The sequence below is a fragment of the Raphanus sativus genome, chromosome 9, assembly GCF_000801105.2.
Source record: "Raphanus sativus cultivar WK10039 chromosome 9, ASM80110v3, whole genome shotgun sequence".
In the NCBI taxonomy this organism is placed as follows: Eukaryota; Viridiplantae; Streptophyta; class Magnoliopsida; order Brassicales; family Brassicaceae; genus Raphanus; species Raphanus sativus.
This window is the reverse complement of record NC_079519.1, coordinates 28,740,538-28,766,104: the sequence shown is the minus strand read 5'-3', so window position 1 is coordinate 28,766,104 and position 25,567 is coordinate 28,740,538. Positions and strand designations below refer to the sequence as shown.

Sequence of the window (25,567 nt, the reverse complement as noted above, 5' to 3'; positions counted from 1 at the left end):
AAAGCAAATCGGAAAATTAGATATCCGTAACATTCGAAGCAAATCACAAATACCTTCAAAAACCCGGATATCCGATCCGTGCCCAGGCCTAGTGAAAACAATGAACACATGTACACAAACTAGTAATAACTGCATTTTGATGAAATGTTTGACTTTTTACTCCCCCTTTCCCCACGCAATGACTTTTTTTTACTCTTCCTTTTAGTTTAACTGCCTTGTGTGGTATACGTGAGTCTCATGGTCGTTACAACACTTGCCTTTCATGTTTTTCTTCGTACCCAACTTTAATTGGACTTTTCTATATATACTCTATTTCTGCTAACTTATACAGTTTCTTTTGTAAATTGACCCATGCAGTTATGTCATATGTGTTATCTACCTATGAGAAAAAAAAGAATTTTGAATATAAGTATGCAAATGATAACTTATATATGTACTATGTACTTAATACATTATTCATCACCAATTTTGATTGGCATCGAGCGCTGTTTGTATAATGTAGTGTGAACATTTATTTATTTTAATGTCGTATTGATTTTTTTTTTAACGCTGGGTATATTATGCTATTACAAGCTATGAGAAATATGACAAACGTTTTTACAGTCGACAATTCTATCTGCCTGATGAGGATTCACGTCTAACTGCATCATCTGAGTCGCCCTATCGGATATATGCTAGCCGATACTCTTTGCGCCATACTGCATATCTCTTGTAAACCGTTTCTCCATTAATTCGCATAATTCCGTCTTCTCTGGAAATTGAAATCTAAACCTCCTAATGTAGAAATATTAATGAACCTTTGATGAAATCACTGGACTAAAGAGACTTCTACAATGCGTATTGATTTAAAATTGCTTTATGTTTTCTATTATTCATACAATTTTGGTGAATATCCAATATTAAGCTTATATTCTTTTTTTAAGTCACACTATTAAATTTATCATTGTCAATCTCTTAGCTATTTTATAACCTAATCACATCTAGTTGTCTAGTAGTTTCCATTAGAAGAGGAGTTGTCATATTGGTCTAGGTCAGGGATCGATTCCTCTTGTTCGGAATTATTAATTCCACATATGGCCACATATATATGAGCCCATTAATTATGGTTCATTTGAATATCCAGAAGATAATCTATTTGGGGAATACATATTTCACCCATAAGTTAGATTTGCGTATAATTCCGGATTTACTCTTTTAAGTTAAAAAAAAAAACTATTTAACCATCAATATCCCCCATAATGTATATAAGGATTACCAAAGAAGTAAATTATCTTAACCAAATGTCCGTCTCTCAGAGATAAGGAATCGATAGCCTTCACATATGAAAGTTATAGAATTATATATATATTTCTTAAAAATAATCTTATTTAATTCTTTTGATAATTTTAGAACTAATAATTATTTAAATTTAAAGGCCAAAATCGAATGTTTCAGTCTAACTGTGTTCAAATCCGGTCAGTTTTATAATATTAAAAATACGAGGAAACGATGTACTTATATATGATTATTTTTAATTTGCTAATCCCTTTATAAAAAAGGTACTCCATAATATAGCATAAACAAAATATAGAAAAATCAAGTAGAATAAAACGATAATTAAAGTAAACAAGTGGAGATTAGTAGGAGTCCGTATTTAATTGGTCAATGTCTTAATGTCAGTATAGCCACACGTCACACCTGTCTCCCACCTTCTTGTGTACGATCGTATAATGCACTTATACGATCGTTTAGTCAAAAAGACATTTATCGTACTATAGTATAAGTAGATGAGGCCATGTATTAAATATGAATTGTCCTTAATCTGAATAATTGTATTCCATACCATCCGCAATAATCTGGAGATATATGTAATAAATTTGTGATCAATCAAAAAAAAAGTAATAAAATTGTGTTTCTTCCAATTGTCTAAATACTTCCACTTGATAGTCGATAATCTCCGGATTGATATGACATCTTGGCTGCGATTATTGGCGATCAGAAACACCAAGCTACCTTCACTTTTTTGGGATAAAAAATGTTCAATTTTGAAACGAGACATACGGAAGGGGACACCGGAAGAAGAAAAATAACTTCTTCGTCTCAAGTCACTAGCCGAATCAAGTCTCTATAACGTTACCATGTCAACTCCACTTTACAATTATCTTCTTTTTCTTTTTGAGAAAAACCTACTTACAATTATCACCTAATTTGCATCTAGATCAATTTGACCAAACTAACTAAATGGTTTATGCATTCAGGCAATAAACCACATAACAGACACATAATATCAATATCCAAACCCGATCTTAACATTCTATCCAGTGTTAGGATTTCGATTGAGCATAAATAATCAAGAGGTGGTATAGCATGCTTGGTGATTAAAGGAAACCAGAGCTGTCACGGTTTTGAGTCCCTAACCCTATTCTCAAGAGACTTGGAGATGAATGATTTTTGAAGGATACCATCAATGTGTGGAAAAGATTTTCTGGTTTGCTTTCCCATGAGACACGATCCGCATACTCTTTTCTCGATCTCGAGTTGTGGGACTCCTATAACAAGCTCTCATTGTATCATCGACCTCATTGTCTCGATATTTATATGTCCCAACCTTGCGTGCCACCAGCTTGAGTCACCTGTTGTCGTTGTTAGAAGAGACAGATGCTCCCTTACTCTCATGTGCACTTTATATAATCTGTTCTTTGATCTTATTGCCTTTGCAATAAGCTTACCATCCCAATCATGATTATGAGGTATTCTCTTTTCATTCTTATATCACATCCTTATTTAGTTGTCTGTCCAAGACTAATAATGTTACTTTTAAGCTCTGGAATGAAGTAGAAATTTGTGATCTTTCTTGGCTCTCTGTTGCGATCTATAAACTCCATCGAGCCTTTTCCTTTGATATCAAGACGCGAATCGACTCTAAAGCGTACTTTTCCGGTGATCGAGTTGTCAATGCTTGAGAAGTAACGTTGATCTCCACTCATGTGATTGCTTGATCCATTATCCAAATACCAGATATCATCTTTACCATCCTTTACTTCGTAATTACTTGGTATGGCTTTCCCTTCGTTCAAGTAAACTACCTCATCCATCATCAGCTAATCCACTTCTTGTGTCTCATTGTTCTCGTTCTCTCGTGTTTCCTGTAATTTCAGCAGTCGATCCATGCAGTTGAAAGCGAAGTATCCTGTTTTGTCACATCGAAAACATGTTACTTTTGATGCATCTCTTGGAGCGTTGTAGTTATTATAACAATTAAACCTCCCACAACCTCGTCCTCTGTTATAGAAGCTTCCACCGCGAACCCTGCCTCTATAATCATTATACTCTCATGTTGGCTGAGAGTCCGAGTTTGCATATAATAGCTTGCTCTGGTCATCTTGAGTTTCTTCATCATCACATACTCATTCTTCATACGCCTTAAGCCACCCTATAATGTCCTCGAAACTTGTGGTTTTAAGATCCATGACTTGCTCTAGGGTTGCGACAATGTGTATATACTTCTTGTAGGGAAGACTTTTAAGAAATGTTTTAGCAAGATTCGCTTCCTCCATGTCCTCTCCTAGCGCCGCTGACTTAGATGAAATTTTGGAAAGTTCTCCGACAAATTCATCAATAGTTGCGGTGTCTTTCATCTTAAGACGGTCGAAATCTGCCATTAAAATCTGTAACCATGCTTCCTTAACTCTCTCTGCTCCAATTGACGTGTCTTGATCGCCTCCCATATTTTTTTCGATGTGTCCAATTTTCCGACTTGTAGTATGAGTGCCTCCGGTATTGACTGAAATAAAAACGCCATAGCCATGTTGCTCTTTTCATCATCATCCATTGCGTTTTCTATAACCTCCTAAACCTTATGTACCTTGAGTAATATTTTCATTCTCATTGCCCATACCGTATAGTTGGTGGAGGTAAGAACATGAAACTTAATTGACGATGATCTTTCTTCCTTTTTTTTGCTGTTGTTGTTACGGTAAGGTCTCCTATATCATAAGCTCTGATACCAAATATTATTGTAAAGCTTTGTTTAAGAACTTACAAGATCACAGACACAAATCTCTTTATTGCTTAAGAAAACTAACTTAAGAACTTAAGCTTTTCGCAAACTCTCAATCTCAAAATCACTCTTCATCATGAAGATGTCATATCTTGACATCTTTATATAGTCACCAAAGAACATTTCCTCTTACGTCAGCAACCGTAGAGGAATACCAAGTCTACTAGGCCCATCAAAACGAAAATAGTTGTATAACAATCATAAAGCTGTCCAACCCAATGACAGAGAGAGGAATACCAAGTTTTATTTGTCAAAAAAATAATAATTTAAATGTGTTGTAGATCATTTTAAAACGACTGCAAATTCTAGTAGTAATTTTCTTCCCCGATAAACATGGTTTGCTATTAAATTCCAAAAAATACTTGTCCAACCCAAGTAGATCTTCTTTTATTGGACCTGGTGGGCTTGGTTTCTTTCATCTTGAATAAAATCAAACTTATACAAGTTAGGCTCATGATTAGTTAAAGTTTTCCGTTTATGTCAGAAACCAAGCCCATCAGGCCCAGTAAAAGAAGGTCACTAGGGTTTACGAAGAAGAAAAGAAAAAGGAATAAGGAGGCGACGGACGAACTGCTGTTTCTTTAGTAGACCAAGAAAGAGAAAAAAAGAGTTTCAAAGAAAAATGGATCCGAGCATGATGGCTGGACTCGATGGTCTTGGTGCAGAAGACCAAGCGAAAATGGCCTCCATGATCGATCAGCTTCAGCTACGTGATAGGTTCGTTCGTCTTCTGCATCTCTTCTTTTTAGATCGAAACTGTATAGTCTTGATTCTGTAAAGCTGAGATTGTTCTGTTCTGTTCCGTTTTGTCTTTTTTTTCTTTTGCTGTCTGAAAGCTTCACGTGGTTCTTATTTCGCAACCTGCTTTGAAACCTGTAGCTTGTTGTCTGAAACTGAAGCTGATAAGAAAAAGATCTCCTTAAAACCAGTGCAGCTAAATCAACACGCTGCTTCTGGACGTTAATGGAACGACAATCTTATTATATGCATTGGCTAGAATCGATCCGTGTCTTGATTGGTTTCTTCTTGTTTTAATTGACCGTAACTTTTGTTTCTAAACTCAGTTTGAGGATGTACAATTCGCTGGTGGAGAGGTGTTTCGTGGACTGTGTAGATTCGTTTACGCGCAAGACTCTGCAGAAACAAGAGGAGACTTGTGTCTTACGGTGCGCCGAGAAGTTCCTCAAGCACACGATGCGTGTAGGTCAGCGTTTTGGTGAGCTCAATCAGAACGCACCAACTCAAGACTGAAGTCTCTCTACTTGTGTTGGTTTTGTTTTTTTTTTAGTCCGGTTTATGTGTTGGATCCCTGAATAAACCGGTTTTTTAGTGGTTCAGACAACTGCTCAATACTCTGTTCTTTGAGAATGATACTCGTGTATTTTGAAGTTATTTTGCGTCTGATTTTTAATATTGGATATGATTTGTATTTCAGAAGGGTCTATGAATAATCATTTCATATCGGTATTCTAGTGACCAAACAATTGGATTATGTTGGCTTTTGTTTGTACTATGTTTGTCTTTCACTTGTTTGCTTTTGGGTCCTTCTCGTTGCTTGGAATTGGTGGTTGCTGTGACTTTGAGCGGGTTTGATGCTACTGTCTCTCTCTCTCTGGTTTTGTGCCATGGTTCTGCATTCTTCGTTGAGACTGGAGGGCTGTTCTTCTTGGGGATAAATAATTTTAGTCTCGTTGATGGGCTCGGCATTTCTTCAGTACCGTCTCTGCTTGCGCTTCTTCATGTGGAGTCATTCCTAATGATGCTGGTTATGGCGAGTTCTTTAGTGCGTACGCTATCTTCTTGGGGTTGGGTATCTGCTTCCTGCACTTGTCTTTGTCTTTATATATATACGTAGTATCCCTTAAGTTCTTCTAGTAGTCTTGTTGTTTAATCTCGAGTTTAGTGTTGTCTTTTGGTAATTTTTTTTATAAAAGCTTGATTGTATCATTAAGCATTTTAGTCAAATAGTTTTAAACAATAAGAACTAGCAAAATGAATGTAAAAAATGCATAGACCAGTAGGAAGGACTAAAGATTTTTTATATTAAAATTTTAAGATAATTTTCATATTAATTTAAAACCACGATCGTTACTTTCTTTTTAATACTCCAATAATAGATACCAAGACAAAACAACTCTTTATAGTTTATATTGATTTATTGATAATAACATAGAAAGAGATTTTCGTTTCAAGAATTTGATGCTGCCTTATGAAGTAAACATTGTTTGCAGCAAAAAAATCCATCATCATCACATAAAAAACCATTAACAATTGAAGGCGGTAAGATTTATAGCCACCATCCGTAGTAGATATGTCAATTACTTTTTCTAAATGGTTCAGTTTAACCAAATTTTTTATTTTTCCAAATCCATTGCAAAAATCATACAACAAAACAATATTTTTTTTGTCAGATTTAAAATAATTTGACAATCAAATAAACTAAGTTACCAGAAGTAAATCAAATCAAAGAAAGAGAAGCAAAAATGAATCAAACAAGCCGATGACAGAACTATAAAAACCTCCGGCTATCGGCTTGAGACTAGAAAAAGTCTCTTTTTCTCTTTTGACGGCTACACTTTCTTTTGGATAAGTTAAGCACAATAAGAAACTTCAAAAGGCATATAAATTCTGGTTCAAAACTAATGCAGGTTTATATTTTGAATGTCTGATTGTTCTCAATCGTTTCGACCTTGGTTCCATACAATTCTGGTTCCAAAAACACGATTGAAAATTCAAGGATGAATTTTTTTAGAAGATGTTTTGGAATTGAAAACCATGATTAAAATTTGAAGACGAATTTTTTCCAACCAAAAAAGAATGATGAAAATAAGTATTTGGAATGTTTCCAAATATCTTATTATTTATTTTATTAATTATATTAAATTTAGATAATAACTTTTATTTGTATTTTCCATATTTTAGTACCTTTAAAAGTTTTTTATCCATTGTCATTTCACAAATAAACTTTTTAAATTTTTGTCTTCGCAATTTTTTTTCATATCTTTTTTTTTTGTTGATATGTCATATCACAGAAAGGAGCATATTTAGTGATATAGAGTAGACTAATCAAAAAACATACTATAATGCATGATCCAAGTTCAGTATCCCTTTTGCTAATGTTAGAAAGTGAACCGATTGTTTATTAGGTCTTCATATTAACCACTTAGACTAAAACACAAAATCTAAAATAGTCAAGTATTGATAATTCATTGGGAATCCAACTTAATACCAACACATGGATATATGCCGAGTCCTAAAAAATTACCAGTAGACAGTCCACTTGATTAATTTTTCTTATCAATATGATGTGTGAAAAAAACTGTCAATAATTGCTAGAAAATGTGGATTAAAATCGTAATCGATGTTCAAGTCTACCACTTATTGCCATTCTGAACGTAGTTTAGCATATATAGTTTGAAACAATTCAGAATAGTTTATTAATGCATGCAATGGGGAAATTTGAACATTTATACATTTGTAAGAAAAATCAAAAACTGTTTTGAGAAACAGATACACCACACCACATTTGGAGGAGTGGTAGTAAATATATATAGAATATTGATCATATATATTTATAGGGTTAATGAAGAGGAATGAGGATCCTGAGTTTTAAGAGACTGGAAATGAAAGAAAAACGAACTGTTTAGTAGGTGGAACTTAAGATATGAACTTCCAAATACATTGTCTTTTGATAATTTGGAACTATAATATAACTGATTAGTATAACAATTTTGTAACAAACTGATTGTGGTATTTGGACGCAAATTAATTACAAAGATATTTCAGCCGCTAATCCATAGCTAATTCGTTATAGACATCCACAATTGTGTATTTACTATAGCAATATATAGCCAGCACCGGTCCAAATGTCGTAAAAAAATTGTATGACGGCCCCTAATCAACCGCTTAGAGCACCATTAACGGGGTTGTGTAAAGGGTGGCTTATGATTAAAAAAAGAAGAAAAAGAGGGAGAACGAGAAGAAAAGGGAAACAACGACGCCTGATTAAATACCAACAAGCGGCATTGTTTGTGTTTTTCGCGGGCCCCATTGACATGTGGCGGCCCGCGTTTGATCTATTTTATTTATTTTTATTTTTAAAAACCAAAAAATAATAATAATAATAAAAAATTTAAACAATCTCACTTAAGCCACCTTTGCGATAATAGTGCTCTTATGTAGCTTACGCTACGGCCCGACGCTGTATATAGCATATCGTTAATTGACATGACCGTGACTGTTTTGTAAATGTATCGTTCGATCTTCCACAATTAATGGATCTTCCACTCGTCCACTCGACTTGTGAACTTTTATTACGCAACAGTTGGTGTATTAACTTTTTAGAGGTTTTAAAGTCTTATTAACTTTTAGATGTTACAAAAAAATGTTACAAAAGGTCTTATTTACAAACTATGCAATCATTACATGATTTTTTCGTGTTTTAATCTCATTCGTACGGTATCACAAATCACTTCCCAATAGGTCATCTACCTTTTCACTACTCCAGATCATATACGCTTAACTTTAGAGTTCTAAATGAATATGTGACCGGAAATGTAAATCAACTTTGATAAGATAGATAGCCAAATCAATTTTCTTAAACATTCATTTTCTCTCAAAAAATACAACGTCATGTTGCTCTCCATGATCATTATCCATGTTAGTGTGAGCCCTTACTGAATCCACATTCGTCTAGGTTCGGCTTTGATATAACTTGTAAAATCCCAACTGTCCATTGGACCTTCCACATCTGCTCACTCGGTTCGTGGGCTCTATTCTCTGCGACGGGTAGTGCATTAGTTTTTCGGAGGCTAGAAAATCTTGTTTATTGTTCATGCAAGCATCACATAATTTTTTTTCTGTGTTTCCACATCATTAGTACAGTATCATGAATCATTTCATAATAGGTCATTTATCGTTTCACTACTCTAGTTTAAGCATATTTAACTTTCAAAATTTTAAATTAATGTGTGACTAAAAAATAAATCAATTTCGGTGATATAAGTAATCAAATCAATTCTCACGAACTAAGATGTTAGAGCAACTTTCCTACATATGTTTTACTATACCAAAGGAATGTGACAGTATTAATCCAGATTAATGCACTACACATTCTTTGAGAATAGTCATTTAAAACTTGAAGATTGGGTCGAAGGTCGTGATAATAACAGAAGGGGATGGTGGGACACCAAATATACTCATGAAACACATCCCTTATTTATGACAATATTATTATTACACTGTTCGTTGTAAAACAAAGTGATAAAACTGATTTTATATTTGTATCTGCTTCAGCAAGATTTTGGTATGTTTAATTTGACCACGCGCATATTTGTAGGTTGAACCGGCCTTGCGTTTGTATTTGAATGCTGCAAATCATTTTGCGAACACACATTAGTAAACATTTGTAAAACTCGTTTATGTTGTACTTAATTCAAAAAATACATTTATTTAAATAAAACTTACATCGTGAACAGCCACTCGGAGTAGTTTCACTTGGTTTCTCGCCACAGTCTTTACCTAAAAAATCACACAAATCAGTATAAACGATTGGATATAATGTAAATGGTCATGAACTTAAGGAAAAATTCATGATAAAAACAAAAGCAACAATAACTTGGAAAATAAGAGTTAATATATAAAATTGTATTTGTACCTTTTTAACGACGGTCCAAATAACATTTTGGGTACAAGGAGGAATGGTAAGTGATCCAATATATCGATAATATTTTCTGCTTCCAAACTTGATTCCCCTGGGATCAATCATTCCTATATTTTTTTCTTCATTGGGGTCTGTCATTGTCGACAATTTATTTTCCAACTAACCAGAAAAAACACAGTTAGTGAAAATTGGTTGTAATAATTGTTATTTAGAAACTCAAATGTTTAATTGGTCACAGTTATGGATAGATTTATACCAAGCTGAGAAAAGAGTCTGGCCTTCCGATTTTGTAAAGTACTGTGATTACAGCCAATCTTCCGTTTAAGCTTTCGTGAACCATATGCAGTTCCAGAGCAAACCTACCATATTTAAGATAAACAGATAAACTTAAGTCTTCAAATGTCGTTTGTAAACCTTTAGTTTCCCCCCCCCTAAAGATCGCTTAAGGCCTCTAGCTATAAACGTGGCCACAATCTAATTCTAGCTTAAATCAATTAATATAAAAGTTGAAACAAAATAAATTTTATATAAATCTTCATATATATATGTAAATTAAAAGAATTAGAAAATGTATTTTAAAATACTATGTTTCCCTCTTTTACTAATTATATATGTGCTTTAGAATGTTGCATACTTTCTCCCATTGATCGTATGCTCAGAGGGAGAATGCCAATGAAGCTGATGGAGTTGATATTCAATATTATTGATCTTAATACTACTTGACCCTTCTTCAAATCTCACCTGCCACAAAACAAATAGGACAATATATAAAAGTTATGCAATTTAAAAACGAGGAACCGAGGTTGTAGTTTCTGTTTTCTGTAAAATAAGAATATGGTTGACTCGTCATATGGATCCATGATAGGGATCAAGTTCCACCATCTACGAAAATTAATGTGGTTCCACTGTAGACGTGTTAAATAGCAAAAAATACATGACTTTCAACAGATCTTTGGGATTAGTCCGAGTTTTAGACAATAATAAGGTTCTACAAAAAATGAGTGATCTATAAATGTGTAATAATACCATCATGTCATGGCCTCTATTTCTGAGAGAGGCATTGGAAGGTTTGTAGTTTCTAGTAAGCCTTCCCAGATGTGAAACAATTCTAACTCTTTTGTGCATAAGATCAATTGGAGATTGCATCTCTCCTTTTCCGCACATTTTCCATTCCGGCTTCAGTTTCCCCCATTTTTCTGGCCCGTTCTCTTGATTCCGCTCGTAGGTAAATTCACTTTCATCCTCTACATACATCAAACCATCAAACGTAGTTAACAACTTTGAAAATAGAAAATAAACTAGTAAGGAGTACAATGAACCAGGATCAAATGTATATAGCTTACCAACTTCTCTTTGCGCATTCGAACATGAAATTATGGTGGCGATGATGGTAAGAAGTATGAATAAGAAGCATTGGATTGATGATTTATCCATCTTTGTTTTTCAAAGAGAGAAAGCGGAGATAGATGTCCGAGAGAGATGAGTTGGATCAGTTGTTTTTAATCTAAGATGCCAACTTGGAAGCATAATATATAGTGGGTGAGATAATACGTGCATTAGGATTTTAATGATTAGTCTTGCATGTCAAACGTCACGTTGGTCGTCAAGTTTTTTCCTCTTTAGTTTTTAAATGATTTTTGTTCCAATCGTGACGACAACTTTGGACCTTGCTAAAAATATGCGTACGTTCCTCTTTCACATTATTTTTATCTGTCCAGCTAGACATCACCTTTTATATACGTTTTTATAACTTTTTTCTTTAATCATTTATCCAATTTGTTAACATGATTTCTTTTTTCTTTTTTCTTTTATGAACTGAGCAAGTTAATGCAGAGAACCATCTCTGACATTTATCTTTTAAATTTGATTTGATTTGATTTTTTATTTGTTTTTATTTGATTTTTTTTCTTTCGGATATTTGTAAACTTTCCAAACAAATTAAAAATTAAAAATTAATATCCGTTATAAACAAAAAAAAATCTCAAATACTAAAATTTTAGTAAGAAAATATTCACTCCGCTCTAGTAGATATATAAATCAATGTATCTATTCTATTAATTTTTCAGTGTGACCAGTTGATATCAGGTTGTGTCCAACTAATTATTTTCAACTATCTATACTTAAAAAATACTAACTGCATATATAATTATATATCACGGATATAACTACCACTCAGCATAATAATAGGGCTGGGCCAATCGAATTATGTTTACTTCAGCGTAATAATCGCACGCACCATTGCATCGAATTAATTACAAACATTATAAAAATGGATGTAACCACCGTTTTCTCTCTGATATATACTTAAGGTTTCTGTCATCTTCAATTCGATATCCAATTACATGGTCAACATCTAATTTAAATTCTGAGTATATTTTTAATATTGATTTGATATTTTTATTATGGAAGTATTATATATAAATATATTCTTACGGGTTTTAGTTTAATGGGTTTTAAATAAGTTATTCAATTAAAAATATTTATTAAATGTGATTTACGTAAAATTAGTGAATACCATATTAATCAATTTACACACACATATATATACATATATTACAAATTATTTTTTCAAATATTTTTAACAATTTTGTTTGGTTTTCGGTGCATGTTAGATTTAATATTGATTTTCGGATATAACACTTTAAGAACTGTTTCGAATATATTTCGAGTATATACCAGATCTAATAGAGTATGAGACTTTGATTTTTGGGATGATTCTAAGTTGGGGTTTTTGGTACACATATTATTTAATTATGTTAGATAACTACTAAAAATATAAAATATAAACTTTAGGAATAAAATTTAAAAATAATTTCTGGAATACATATAACTTAAGTGTATAATTATGTAATTTGATATATTTAATACAGTTACCAAAAATTATATTAAATTACATTAATATTAAACACAAATATGATGACAAAAAATAACACAAATATTAAAATTAAATTTCTCAAAAAAAAATATATACCCGCTCTTGAAAGAGCGGGTCAGAATTTAGTTAATACTATTAAAGTTGAAGTATGCCCTATTGATCTAGGTTTAGTCCAACAACTATAACTTACTTTAAAAAATAAACCAACTATTTTATAACTGCAGCTAAATCTAATATTACTTATATTGTAAGTTTGTAACCTCTTCTTTATTTCCTATATTTTAGGAACCCATAACTCTGTCTATGATAATTTATAATTTATTTATTTCATTTTATGTTTTATGATTAACCAACACAGATTCTGTAAAACATATATTTTATTCTGTGTAGAGATCTTTGACGGAGGTGGTTCGTCGTGACTTCTTTCTGCTCAGTCTAAAACGCAGAAAGTTGAAAATATTACGTATAGTATTAGTTTGTGTAAAATCCTATTTATTCTTAAGTGTTTGTGGTTTGCTATATAAATTTAAGAACTATGAAATTTTTTTTTGAAAAGAGCGGCTGAATTAGGTTTTAGAGGGAGAGAAAGAAGAACAGCATGAAAAAATTACAGTTGGTTAAATTAAAAGAAATCAAGTGGCTTTTTAATGCTTTGACTTTTCTATTTTTCTTTTTGAAAATACGAACATTTTGGATTTTGATTTGCTAAAATTTTATTTAATTTGGTTGAATTCAGGAGAGCCGTTAATTTCGGGATGAACTCCTTCGCATTCAAATGGGTCCTAAAGCATATACTCATATCCGCGTTAGATGAATAAAGCAATGTGACTTAGTTTCGCATAAGAGCAGGATCGAACATGAAACGTGTTAGCATCCCAGATCCGTCGACCACTGCCACTTGACCACAAGACCGGTTCAACATCTTAAATTTATAATGAAAAAGAGATATATATTGACCAATTATGTCATATTCCATAAAATAATGAATAGCTTTTCACTACCTCATTTAATCAATACAATTTACATCTGAAGCAAATATAAATCCACTTAGCAAGTTCAATAAAAAAAATTCAAAAAAAGTTCAATAAAATTAAAGTTATTTTAATTGTAAAAATCTAAACAATGAATGTATAGATGTAATAAAGTATAAAATATGAAAACTTGCAATTTATAGAAATAAAAAGTATTTAAAATAACAAAATAGGTTTTCAAAACAAAAAAAATGCATTTTCATAATATAAAATATGGATTGGTGTAAAGAATAAGCTTGCTTAATAATTACACAAGAATTTGGTACAATCTATTCTGTTAAAACATCATCACTACCTATTAATACTGGTGTAGTCCAGCTATTTTAATAAAATATATATTTTTTAATTATTAATCATTTACGAAAAAATTATACAAAACATAAATATGAGTAAAAACACAAATATAAAAACTGAATTTCTAAATTGAAAATAAAACAAAAATATATCCGTCCTTTAAATTTTTTATTTAAATTTGTGTGTTTTCAATGTATAATATGTTTTAAAATGATTAATAAGAGATTTTAATAATTGTATTAAAATAGTTGGATCGCACATATATCAATAGGTCATATTCCTGTTTTTTATCAGGGCGGGTATATTTTAAATTGGACTCAACTAATATCAATTGAACATATTCCAAATTTAATAGTATTGATTAAAACCTCTTATTAATCATTAAAAGAAATACTATACAATAAAAAAACATAAATATGACGAAAAACACATATATTCAAAAAAATTAAATGTAAAATGAAAAAATATACCCGTCCTTTTAAGAACGGGTCAAAATCTAGTATCTTAATTAAATTTAGAGTATTAAATTTATAAGTTTTATATAACTATTATTGTAACATATAATTTAATAAATTATGTTCACAAAATCAAAGAAAAAATAAAAAAAAATATGACAACTATGATTTTTCTTAAGTTTTGTCTTATTATTATTTTAACTAATTTAAAATTTAGAAAACATGTATTTTCACTGCTTCTTTTTTTGTATCATGTCAAAATATTTTAAAGCAAATTTCTATAGATTTTTTCTAGATTATTCATATTAAACAAAAAGAGGGAATATTCGTAAGTATTTGTAAATATCTGTAAATATTCATATACATTTGAATATCTAGTTATCCTAAAATCTGTATTTTTGAAGTAAAACAAATCAAAAATTAAATATCTGTAAAATATGAAGTAAATCATAGATAATAAAATAATGCTAATATTTGTTCTATGTCCATCCCTAGATGTTAGTCATTGTTATTTTTGTTAGTTTAAGTTAAGCAATCGAGTTATTGAATGTGTCAATGGATGTTGTGCAACACATAATCTAATTCAGTTTGTTCATCGTTTTTTTGTCTATTGAATTTAAAGAATGTTTTCATTTTTGGTAAAAATTGAATTTTAATTTTATGAAATCATTTGTTTAAACGTTGAATAAACAATGCGCATTTTCTAGTATTGAGTAACAAGCACACTTTCTAATATTGAGTAGAAGGCACATTTTCTAGTACATTTATTAATGTGAGAGTAAAACACCAAAGCGGCTTTCGGTTGTTATATCAACGTTTTTTATGTTATCGCTTTCAGACATGCCAGCATATTACCAGATTTAGATATAAATTATATTTTAATTATTGATTCGTTTTTTAAACAGATAAAACTTAAATCAATTCATAACTCAATGATTTTGTACATTCAATTATCTTGAGTTTTTTTTTTGTCAACCCAATTATCTTGAGTTTATTCTTGCCAACACTTAAATTTGTTTTTATAATACAATATTATACATAATCTATCTTTGGTGTTTAATAATAATAAATCGTGTGAATGATAATACAATGCAACCTTGGGGCTTTCTTACTTACGTTTAATCTCAAAGCTCACATTATGTAAAAAAAAAAAAAAAAAAAAATATTATACATAATATCACTGACAAAGCATTACGCGTTTGTACGTAGCAAATTTATATTAGACTGCATGTTTCACTATGTTTGGTTAGGTTGTTTGCACGCCAAAGAATATCATAGAGATGTATAAAATAATAATTACAAAAGTCTCCATAATCTTATTGACCTTAACGAACAGCTTTCGCATAACCAAAAAAAATGTTGTACGAGACAGCCTGAAATTCTTTTATTTATAGTTGGAAGGTGAGTGAGCCGAGAACCAAGTAATCTTCCAGAATATTAACATCGACCTGTCGAATTTGAAATTTTGAAGACTACAATCATTTTTAAAAAAGTTAATAAAAAAATTCTTCATAATTTGGGAATCTATGTCCACATACTAACAAAAATCTTGGATAGAAAAAAAAAAAAAAAAAAAAAAAAAAAAAAAAAATCTTGGATAGCCACAAAATAGACGCAAAAGCTACTACATAAAAAAATGTGGATATTCTAATCGTGGTAAAACAACGACAAAGTTGTTACAAAATAAAAAAATTCAGCGACAATTTAAATTTTAAAATATAGCTAAAAATCATGGTCAATCTAAAAAAAAAAAATCCTTTTGCTACTGTTTAATCATAATTTTGTGCCTAATCTACAATATATCTTTTTGTCACAATTTTGTTTTTATATACGAAACGCTACATATCTATTATATTTTTTTTGATCAAAATCTATTATACTTTTAAACATATAATAATAAATTATTATATGTATTTATTATTATATATAGTAATAAATTATTATTGTATCAATGCTTTTGATATTTGTATTATTATAAGTGATTTTAAACATATAATAATAGTATACATAAGTAATTTTATCTAAGTTTATAATTATTTATGGGTAATTATAAACATATATGTAATACTTTAATATTACTAAATTATATGTATAAGTTTAGCTATGATATTATCTTTAGCATATTTTAATTATTTTTAAGATAATGACCAATTATCGGTTAAATCACTAAAATTATTTATTAATTAATATTAATAATTAAGCAAAAAATATGAGTAAATGTAAAATTATGAATAGCATCACAAATAAGCAAATTCACTTCTCAAATAATAGTTTAGATAGATAGATTGTTTAATATATTAATTTTTAACTTTTATAATAGAAATAGTTATTTTAAGATAACAACACAATACATAAGAATTATCTTATTTTTAAAAATAATTAATATTATTAATATAAATTTGTTTTAACTATATAATAAATTCATATATAATAGTAAAGATATAAATAAATTGTTATATATCTTATTTTTAACTTTTATAACAAAAATAATAATTTCAAGATAGCAACACAATATATAAGTTATCTTATTTTATTAAAAATTAATCTGATTAATATAAATTTGTTTTTAATTATATAGAAATATCTTAGAAAATATATTTATACAAAATGGTTTTAGTTGGTTAATATTTAATTATAAATAGTTTATATGTTATTTTATATCTTTTATAATTGAAAAAATAAATTTTAAGATAACAACACAATATATAAGAATCATCATATTTAAAAAATTCTAATATTAAAAATCGTTTTTAATTATATAATTAATTATATATAAAATTCATTAAAGGTAATATTGACTTTAACCACTTAATTATTATAAATTGTTTTATATCTTATTTTAACTTTTATGATTGAAAAATATTTTAGTATAACAAGAAAATTCATAAGAATTATCTTATTTAAAAAAATAATAATATTAATAAAAATCAAAATTGATTTTAACCACTTAATTATTATAAATTGTTTTATACCTAATTTTTAAATTTTATAATTAAAAAATATTTTAAGATAACAACACAATATATGAGAATTATCTTATTTTTAAAAAAATTATCAATATTATTATTTTGGTTAAAATATTTTTAGATTTTGGATAAATCTTACTATTATTAATTTTAATCAATTATTAATCAAATAAATTAATTTTCGTTTTTATTTTTAGCTTAATTATATATATTTTTAGTCACTTATTCTCTTTTCAATTAAATAAAATTAATAATATCATTTAATTATATTTAGTTATATACTTTATGTTTTCAACTTTATTTTAAAAAATTCAGATAACAACACACCATACATATATGAATTATATTTATATTTTAAAATATTTTTAGATTTTGGATAAATCTTACTATTACTAATTTTAATCAATTATATAATTAAATAAAGTAATTTTCGTTTTTATTTTTACCTTAATTATATATTTTATTCATTAAGGGTAATATAGATATTAACCACTCTAACTTTTAACGTGAGAGCTACGTGGCGAACGTTAAAGTTAAAACTCTAATATTTTCATATTATAATCTCAAATATTAAATTTAAACTCAAAATTTAACCATATTAAAGATCTAATCTCAAATTTTAAATCTAAATCTCAAACATTATACTCCAAATCCTAAACTCTATACATAAACTTTAAACCTCAAATCATAAATCTAAACACTAAATCTAATATTTTCAAAGTTGAACACTAAATTTTAAAAATACACTTTCAAATTTACTCTTTTCAAAAAAACTAGTCTCAAATTTAATATTAAATCCTAAACCGCATACTTTTTTTTGGTTCAATCTAAACCTCGTACTTTAAACCTTATATATATCACAGCACTAAAATTTAAAACCAATAAATATATATTAACATAACTAAATAAAAAAAATCAAATTAGAGCTAATATTAATCATAAACTTAGTTTAAAATTTATTATTTTTATTAAACTATATATAAAGATTAGTGAATAAAAAGATATATACAATCAAAACGAAAGTGGTTATTTATGATTGGTTGAAATTGTTGTGGCAAAGATCGCCCTTGATGAGAATCTCACCGTCCGTACCACTTAATCTAATGATTACAATTTTTTGTCAACTAACTCCATATATTTGGTCAAGTTTGGACCGATGATTCTAGTTCGATAGAAATTAGAGATCTCGGTTGGGTGTGATCTGATCTACATGGAAAAATAAAGTTCCACTTGAAAATATTAATCATGATACCTCAAATGAGCTTACGATCCACTGATCTTGTTATAGGCTTATAGCCATACAACCAGAGAGAAGTTAGTGCTAGATGACCGCAACACAGAAAATATGGGAAAGTACGTAGCTGTTTCACAAACATGCTGAAAGGCTTTTATTTTTAGGGCTTATTTGTGTAATAGCCATATTTTGAACACAAATTAGGTAAGTAATATTGATTTTGACATAATGCAATGTTTGACATTTAAGCTTCAAATCGTCCGGTTTTGTCCTTGCCTTTAACAAGTTTCCAGTCATAAATGAGAGATTAAAATGACGTCGTTCTTTTTTCTGTGGCTCTAAACAATTACATAACAACATAACGTGTGTCCCATCCATATTTAACACGTATGATGTAACGATGAATAAAGTTACAGACATTACTATTCTACGTATCAAATAGTATTTCTATTATATATAGCAAATAGTATTGCTATTATATATAGCAAATAATATAGATCATGATATACATGCTTCACAAATAACAACCCCAAACTTATATAAACAAACTATATCAATTAATCACTAAACCCTATATGGAAATATAAACCCAAATCCAAATATCAGATATGAAAATAAGAATACTAGTATTAATTGGTAAGCTACATTATGTGATAGTAAACTGTATAATATAGAACTCAAATTACAAGAAATTGCAGTTCCATTCCATGTACGGTAGAATAGAACCAGGAAAAATGTAGTTGCAATCAAAAGAGCAGTTCACTAATTTCTCAACTTTTGAAATGTCTAAGGTTAAGTGATATTAGTTAATGATTTCCCCAATTGTAATCCCAATTTTTCAGAAACTAAACCTAATCCAATAATTACTAAATCTTAAATGAAAATATAAACTCTAATCCAAATATTAAATATTAGTATGAATTCAGAAGTTAAAGTGATATTAAACCGTCTATTGTAAAACATGAATGCAAATAAGATGTATTTCCATTTTATGTGAATCAAATAGAATAGAAACGGTTAAATGTACTTTACATAGACATGATTATACTATTATTGGCTTCTCGTCTCGCATGAGTGAATGCCACAGTCTATCCACCTTGCTGACCATCTTGCCTATCCAATTCACAAGGTACATGACCTTCACTTGAGTCTGCCGCCACTTGGGGTCCTTCTTAACCTTAACATCATCTGCTTTAATTCCACCATTCCATGTGTTGTGCTTAAATAGATAATCATCACCAATTAGTGCAACCATGTTTTCGACAGTATCATCTTGCTTGTCTTTCAACCCACTCTATAAAAACTCTCTCCAAGATCGTCACGAAATGGAACAGAGGAATGAAACAACACATTATTAGTATCTAGAACTAAGATTTTTCATCCTAAATAACACAGGTTCATATAGTATAGAATTTATTCTATATGGAACGGAACAAATGTTGATTTTGGAAAAACAAAACAAAACAGAGGAATGGAATGGCGAACTTCGTCCCTAAAAAACAGATACGGCAACGAGGCCATTTACCAAAAGATTACCTTAGTTTTGACTATATCGCAAATGAGAAATAAGACAGCATTAGATGAAGAGAATTGAAGGTAAAATTAAAAAACGTATCGTAATTGAGAGATCTGAGATGAATCAACGATAGAAATTGGAATAGATACATATTCACACTATTCTCCGCTGTCACTGTAACGCCGTCGTCTGGCTGACAATTTCAGAAGAGTAGTAAAGCGCTTACTTGCAACCAGTGAGGAAGAAAAAAAATTGATTAATCTAACGGAAGTGACAATGGACCACGTCTTTCTTTTAGAATCATTAGTTATTAGTTTAGATTATAATTGTTTTGTAGGTTTTACCGGTAGAATGAAAGGGTAGAATGGCAATATTATACAAAAGACACATTGTGTATCGTTTTTTTTTTGAAACACTCATTGTGTATCGTTATATTAGGTAAATTAGCTATCTCATGAATTATGTTTTTTTCCTTGGCTATACGGCCCAATTTCTCTTATTTTTATATCCTTTGTCAAAAAAAAAAACATGCTGAAAGGCTGAGTTAGAATATTACAACAAGTTACTTGATTCATAAGAAATACCATTCCACAAATAATTGCCATGAATATGCAGCCTAAACCTATTTGTGGACTACTCACAACCTCTACTTTCCGCTTAGACACTCCCTACTGTAATTCGAATTGTAAGTTTGTAACCATTGAAAAGGAATGACTATTAACGGCACAGTTACGGCCATGTGAGAAAGGGACCACGCAGTCGATGACCATAATATACCGTACATGGAGGCAACAGTCATATGGCTAAATGGAGTGCATGAGGCATTTGAACTTGTACTTTGAAGAAACTCCAAAGGTCTCGTATGCTCCAAACACCCAAAGGCTTCTCGTCAGTCTCTTCAAGTCTTCATGTTTCCATCTGATTTGTGAATATATGGCAGAGAGTAAACCACCCCAAGCCCAACCGGTGGTTTACTTTAAAGCCTCATATACATTTTAAATCGTTGGATACATTTTCTCATCAGATCTCTCTTAATTATAGTGTTGTTGATTCTTATTGATCAAAATCCATTTTAATAGGTTATTATCACGTCCAGGTTTTTGGAGTAAAAAGAATTTAAATCCACTTTTTTTTTTTTGGCATCGAATTTAAATCCACATTTTGGATCGGTTTCAGTAAATGTATTTTTGGATAGATTTACATTTACAGTTTGAATTAGAAAGCTTCAAATTCGTACCTTTTTAATCGGTACCGGTACAATAATTAAAAGTTGGTAATAAAAACCGGTACAAACCGGGAATAGATTTATTCGGTCCATAGAAAAAGTCAAAAACAGAACGTCTAGTACTTTCCCTTTCTTCCCCACACAGAGAGTTCCGATCAGAGAAACGAAACTCAGAGGAGAGAGACAGGACAGGAGTGTTAAAGTAATTTTCACCAGAAATTCATCTCTGTAACTCTGTTCGTCGCATGATCGTAGAGATCCAGGTTCTTTAAATAGAAGAAGAAGAAGAATAAACCAGAGGAGGTAATTGTTGTGCGTAGCGTAGCTAGGAGAGGAAGAGAAAGAGAAAGAGAGAGAGGGATGGGAGATGTGTGGACATGGATTATTTCATTCTTAATCCTTATCACTCTTGTCGGATTCATCGTCTACCAGGTTCCGTCTCATTCCCAAACTTTGGTTCTATCGAATCTTCTTCTTCTTACCTTTTAACAGCTCCTTTTTTTTGCAACATATGATTCTTATGTAAGAACTGGTTTTTGAGTTTTGTAAAAATGTGATTAATTTAAAGTTCGATTCATAAATTTCTTTTATAGGTTAATGAATATTGTGTTTTGAATCCAAGGCCAGATGATTTTGAGTGCTTGAAACATTTTTTAATTTATTTATTTTTTAATATAATTCAGGGGCATATTTGTGTACGTAAAAACCTCCAAAAAATATAAGGCTCAATGCTAATGTTTCATTGGACTTTGCTCAGATCCAGCCTTGTTTGAATTTCTACATGTCCTTACTTGCTTAGATTTTTTAGCAAGTAGTTGTTGTTTAATAAAATTAAGCTCTGGTTAGGTCTCTCTATGCTTTGCTTGTGCTTTGCTTGTGATAGACTAAACTTATGTTTTGGCTTGCAGCTTATTTGCTTAGCTGATCTGGAATTTGATTACATCAACCCTTACGACTCTGCATCAAGAATAAACTTTGTGGTATTACCTGAGTTCATTCTTCAAGGCTTCCTATGTTTCTTCTACCTCGTCACTGGTCACTGGTTCATGTCACTACTTGGCGTCCCTTATCTCTACTACAACTTCCAACTGTGAGTGTCTCTTTTTTTGTTAATAAACTCAAGTTTTTAAAAACATTCAGATATTAAAGAGTATATGTTTCTTTTCTATTCTATTCGATGCTAGTTACTCGAAAAGACAGCATTTGGTAGATGTGACAGAGATCTTCAACTTGCTTGATTGGGAAAAGAAGAAACGCCTCTTCAAACTCGCCTACATGATCCTCACTCTCTTCCTCACCATTTTCTGGTAAATTAACCTCTTCTTCAGTCTTCACTCTCTTTTGCTCTGAATCGTGATAAATCAGACAGTTTTTAACTTATGTTTTAACTTCCTTTTTAAGGTTAATCTATTCAACATTGGATGATCACGAGGACTGAAGGCAAAACACACTACCGCCATGTGACATGGAAAGAAAGGTTTATGATATATGTTTATTACTGAAGAGTATGTTGTTAGGGTTTGTGGTGGGCATTAGAGATTTGTGTAACCAGATTTTAGTCTGTAGTGAAACATTCTTCTGATCTTGCGGTGATGATATAACATTACATTTGGAACCCTCTAACTTGTCCAGAGGTTTTGTTTTATTTTTTAGCTCCAAATTAATCTGAAGTTCCAGACGAAATTAACAAATTCTTGAATTGTATGAAATCAAAAGGTTAGATATTGTTTGACCTCTTCCTAACTGTTCGTTGGATACAAACCACGCAATTGTTGGCTAAGTTCCTGACTAATGTGGCAAAAGTATTAAGGATACAAACCGCACACTGATATCTCTTAATACCATTTGCATAGTTAATCAAATAGAGTACTAAACCTAGGTGGTGCGTGTCTCAGTGGCACTCTCAGTTCTAATAGTAGCCTTTACAGATTCCACCACCTCAGGTATCTCGATCTCTCTTGCAACTACTTTGACTCCTTCTCATTCCTCCCCGAACTCCGCAAACTCACAAACTTAGAGTCCGTGGCTCTTTCTCATACGGGTTAAGCCGGTGAAATTCCATCCTCATTCAGTAGCCTAAACTGCCTAAATCAGTTGACCATTTCCTGTAACGAGCTTATCAGCGGTTCGTCTCCTCTACTATAGATCTGTCAACGCTCTCTTCTTTAGACCTTGATGTTAATCACTTTTCTGGAAATGTTCCTTGTTCTCTACTCACCATATGCCTTTACTTTCAAGACTTAATTTGAGCCATAACCATCTCATCGACTCTATTGATACTATTAATTGTTCTTCGTCATCTAAGCTTGAAAATTTATACCTCAGCAATAACCTTCTTAGTGGTCAAATCCTAGAACCTCTTTCAAAATTAACCAACCTCAAGTACCTCGGCCTATCTTTTCAGAAAACAACCTACCGAAGCAACTTCGTTTCCTTGGGCTTCAAGTCTTTAGAGTTGCTGGATCTTTCTGAAAATTCTGTATCAAGGCTTAATACCGGATCCCCAAATTTGAAGCCACTAGCATTAGATAATTGCAGCATCAATAAGTTCTCCGAAACAACAATCTTATTGGGACACTTCCCCACATGTTTGACAAAACTGGCTCACTTAGAGCACTTAATGTTAGCCACAATCAAATAACTGGGAAGCTTCCAAGGTCTCTTACAAAATTGTACAAACCTAGAAGTTCTAAACGTGGAAAGCAATAGGATTGCTGCACCTTTCCAATTTGGCTGAAAGATCTACCGAGTTTACAAGTCATTGTCCTAAGATCAAACATACTCCATCGTCCAATCTATTCCCCTCGACATCCTCTATCATTTTCAAAACTGTGGATGGTTGACAGATTGCGTAACAAATTCACTGGAAGCCTACCACAAGATTACTTTGCCAATTGGAGTACACCATTGATCAGTACACCTCAAGAGGAAAGAGAGCAACTATACATGGGAGATGATTACTTTTATAGGTATTACCCTTCCATGTATTTGAGAAACAAAGGAATAAACATGGAGCTGGAAAAGGTCCTTGTGACCTATACATCCATTGATTTCTTGAGCTAAACTCACGAGGCTCGAGTCACTAGATGTATCCCGAAACCAACTTTCTGGAAAAAAATCCACAGGAGCTAGCAACCCTCTCGTCCTTGGAGTACATTAACATGTCACATAACAAACTCACGGGCATGATACCACAGTGCACACAGTTTGGAGGACAGAATAGATCATCTTTTGAAGGGAATATCAACAAGACACAATCAAAATCTCCAAAGCAAGAACAAGTGTTGAACTGGAAAGCAGCGGCAAAGGGGCTATGGCCCTGGAGTCTTGTTTGGAGTAGTCATTGGACAAGTACTTTCTTCGTACAAACCAGTGTTGTTCTTCTAGTTGTTTTGACTTTAAAGGGTTTTTATTACCATTCGACATAGATGTATATGTGTGTGTGATATCGATAACTTATTATCTCATGAAATGAAAGGCAGCCGTGGGATTTTCTTTTTCACACTTACCACACACCACAACAGTTTCTTCATAATGTACAGTGAGAAAGTAAAAGTAAAACAAAGTTTATAAAATATTAGACAAAGAGTTTATCTGCTCGTCTTTCCTCTCTCCATCCATTGTAAACACTTGCAATGTAATCTTCAATCCTATTCGTCAAGGTATCATCATCACCATCACCCTGCTCATGATCATCGTTATCATTGTTTTCAATACCATCATCACCATCATCTTCATTCCACTGGCTATAATCTTCATCATCATTCCATATATCATCTTCATAATCAAATTCGTGAAAACTACCATAATAGCTAAAAAAATCAACTTCATTACCATAGCAATATTTTGTGAAAGAACAACAATCTTTGTTCTTGTCTATGGTGTAATTATCAAGCGTAGTACTGTCTTCTTCAAACGTGCACAGAACATTAAAATCTTGGGCTTCTTTAGAAACAGAGCTATTACTATGGATGATAAACAAGAAAAGAATCAAACTGAGGAAGAAGAAAATAAGGAGAGGGTTTGGAGGAGTTGGAGGATTATCGAAATATCTCAAGAAGAAAAAAAGCATTAGTGTTGAAAGAGTTGTTCTCCAGATGATGTCCATGCCATTGATTATAATGTTGAACAGCTTATTCAGAGTCCTATCTATACCAATAAAAGATGAGTAGCTTTCCAGGAAAAACAGAGTAACTTTCCATGAATTCTGCTGAGACAAATGAGTGGAAAAGTCTGTTGTGTGAAGTTATTGTAAAACTTCCAAGCACAA

At 31.1% G+C, this 25,567-nt stretch overlaps 4 protein-coding genes and 1 pseudogene across 4 annotated transcripts; 3 read left to right on the top strand and 2 right to left on the bottom strand.

Annotated features, from left to right (window-relative positions):
* The first annotated feature begins 4,591 nt into the window (after window positions 1-4,591).
* Window positions 4,592-5,506, top strand: LOC108824047 (mitochondrial import inner membrane translocase subunit TIM9). The gene is made up of 2 exons (XM_018597375.2): window positions 4,592-4,756; window positions 5,104-5,506. Exons 1-2 carry the CDS (start codon window positions 4,662-4,664, stop codon window positions 5,288-5,290), a joined length of 282 nt encoding a protein of 93 aa, XP_018452877.1. The 5' UTR covers window positions 4,592-4,661; the 3' UTR covers window positions 5,291-5,506.
* A 3,728-nt stretch (window positions 5,507-9,234) lies between these two features.
* LOC108826283 (alpha carbonic anhydrase 2-like) lies at window positions 9,235-11,189 on the bottom strand. Its single transcript, XM_018599670.2, has 7 exons — window positions 11,045-11,189; window positions 10,728-10,945; window positions 10,336-10,442; window positions 9,958-10,060; window positions 9,696-9,860; window positions 9,506-9,559; window positions 9,235-9,408 (listed from the first exon to the last, which is right to left on the bottom strand). The coding sequence occupies exons 1-7, from the start codon at window positions 11,133-11,135 to the stop codon at window positions 9,331-9,333; spliced, it is 816 nt and encodes a 271-aa protein (XP_018455172.1). The 5' UTR covers window positions 11,136-11,189; the 3' UTR covers window positions 9,235-9,330.
* Window positions 11,190-21,399: 10,210 nt separating this feature from the next.
* On the top strand, window positions 21,400-23,040 carry LOC108824353 (protein cornichon homolog 3). Its single transcript, XM_018597765.2, has 4 exons — window positions 21,400-21,729; window positions 22,206-22,387; window positions 22,482-22,604; window positions 22,699-23,040. The coding sequence occupies exons 1-4, from the start codon at window positions 21,658-21,660 to the stop codon at window positions 22,733-22,735; spliced, it is 414 nt and encodes a 137-aa protein (XP_018453267.1). The 5' UTR covers window positions 21,400-21,657; the 3' UTR covers window positions 22,736-23,040.
* A 48-nt stretch (window positions 23,041-23,088) lies between these two features.
* LOC130500200 (receptor-like protein 54) lies at window positions 23,089-24,693 on the top strand (annotated as a pseudogene).
* On the bottom strand, window positions 24,592-25,499 carry LOC108826341 (uncharacterized). Its single transcript, XM_056994956.1, has 2 exons — window positions 25,493-25,499; window positions 24,592-25,446 (listed from the first exon to the last, which is right to left on the bottom strand). Exons 1-2 carry the CDS (start codon window positions 25,497-25,499, stop codon window positions 24,875-24,877), a joined length of 579 nt encoding a protein of 192 aa, XP_056850936.1. The 3' UTR covers window positions 24,592-24,874.
* Between the last annotated feature and the right edge of the window lie 68 nt (window positions 25,500-25,567).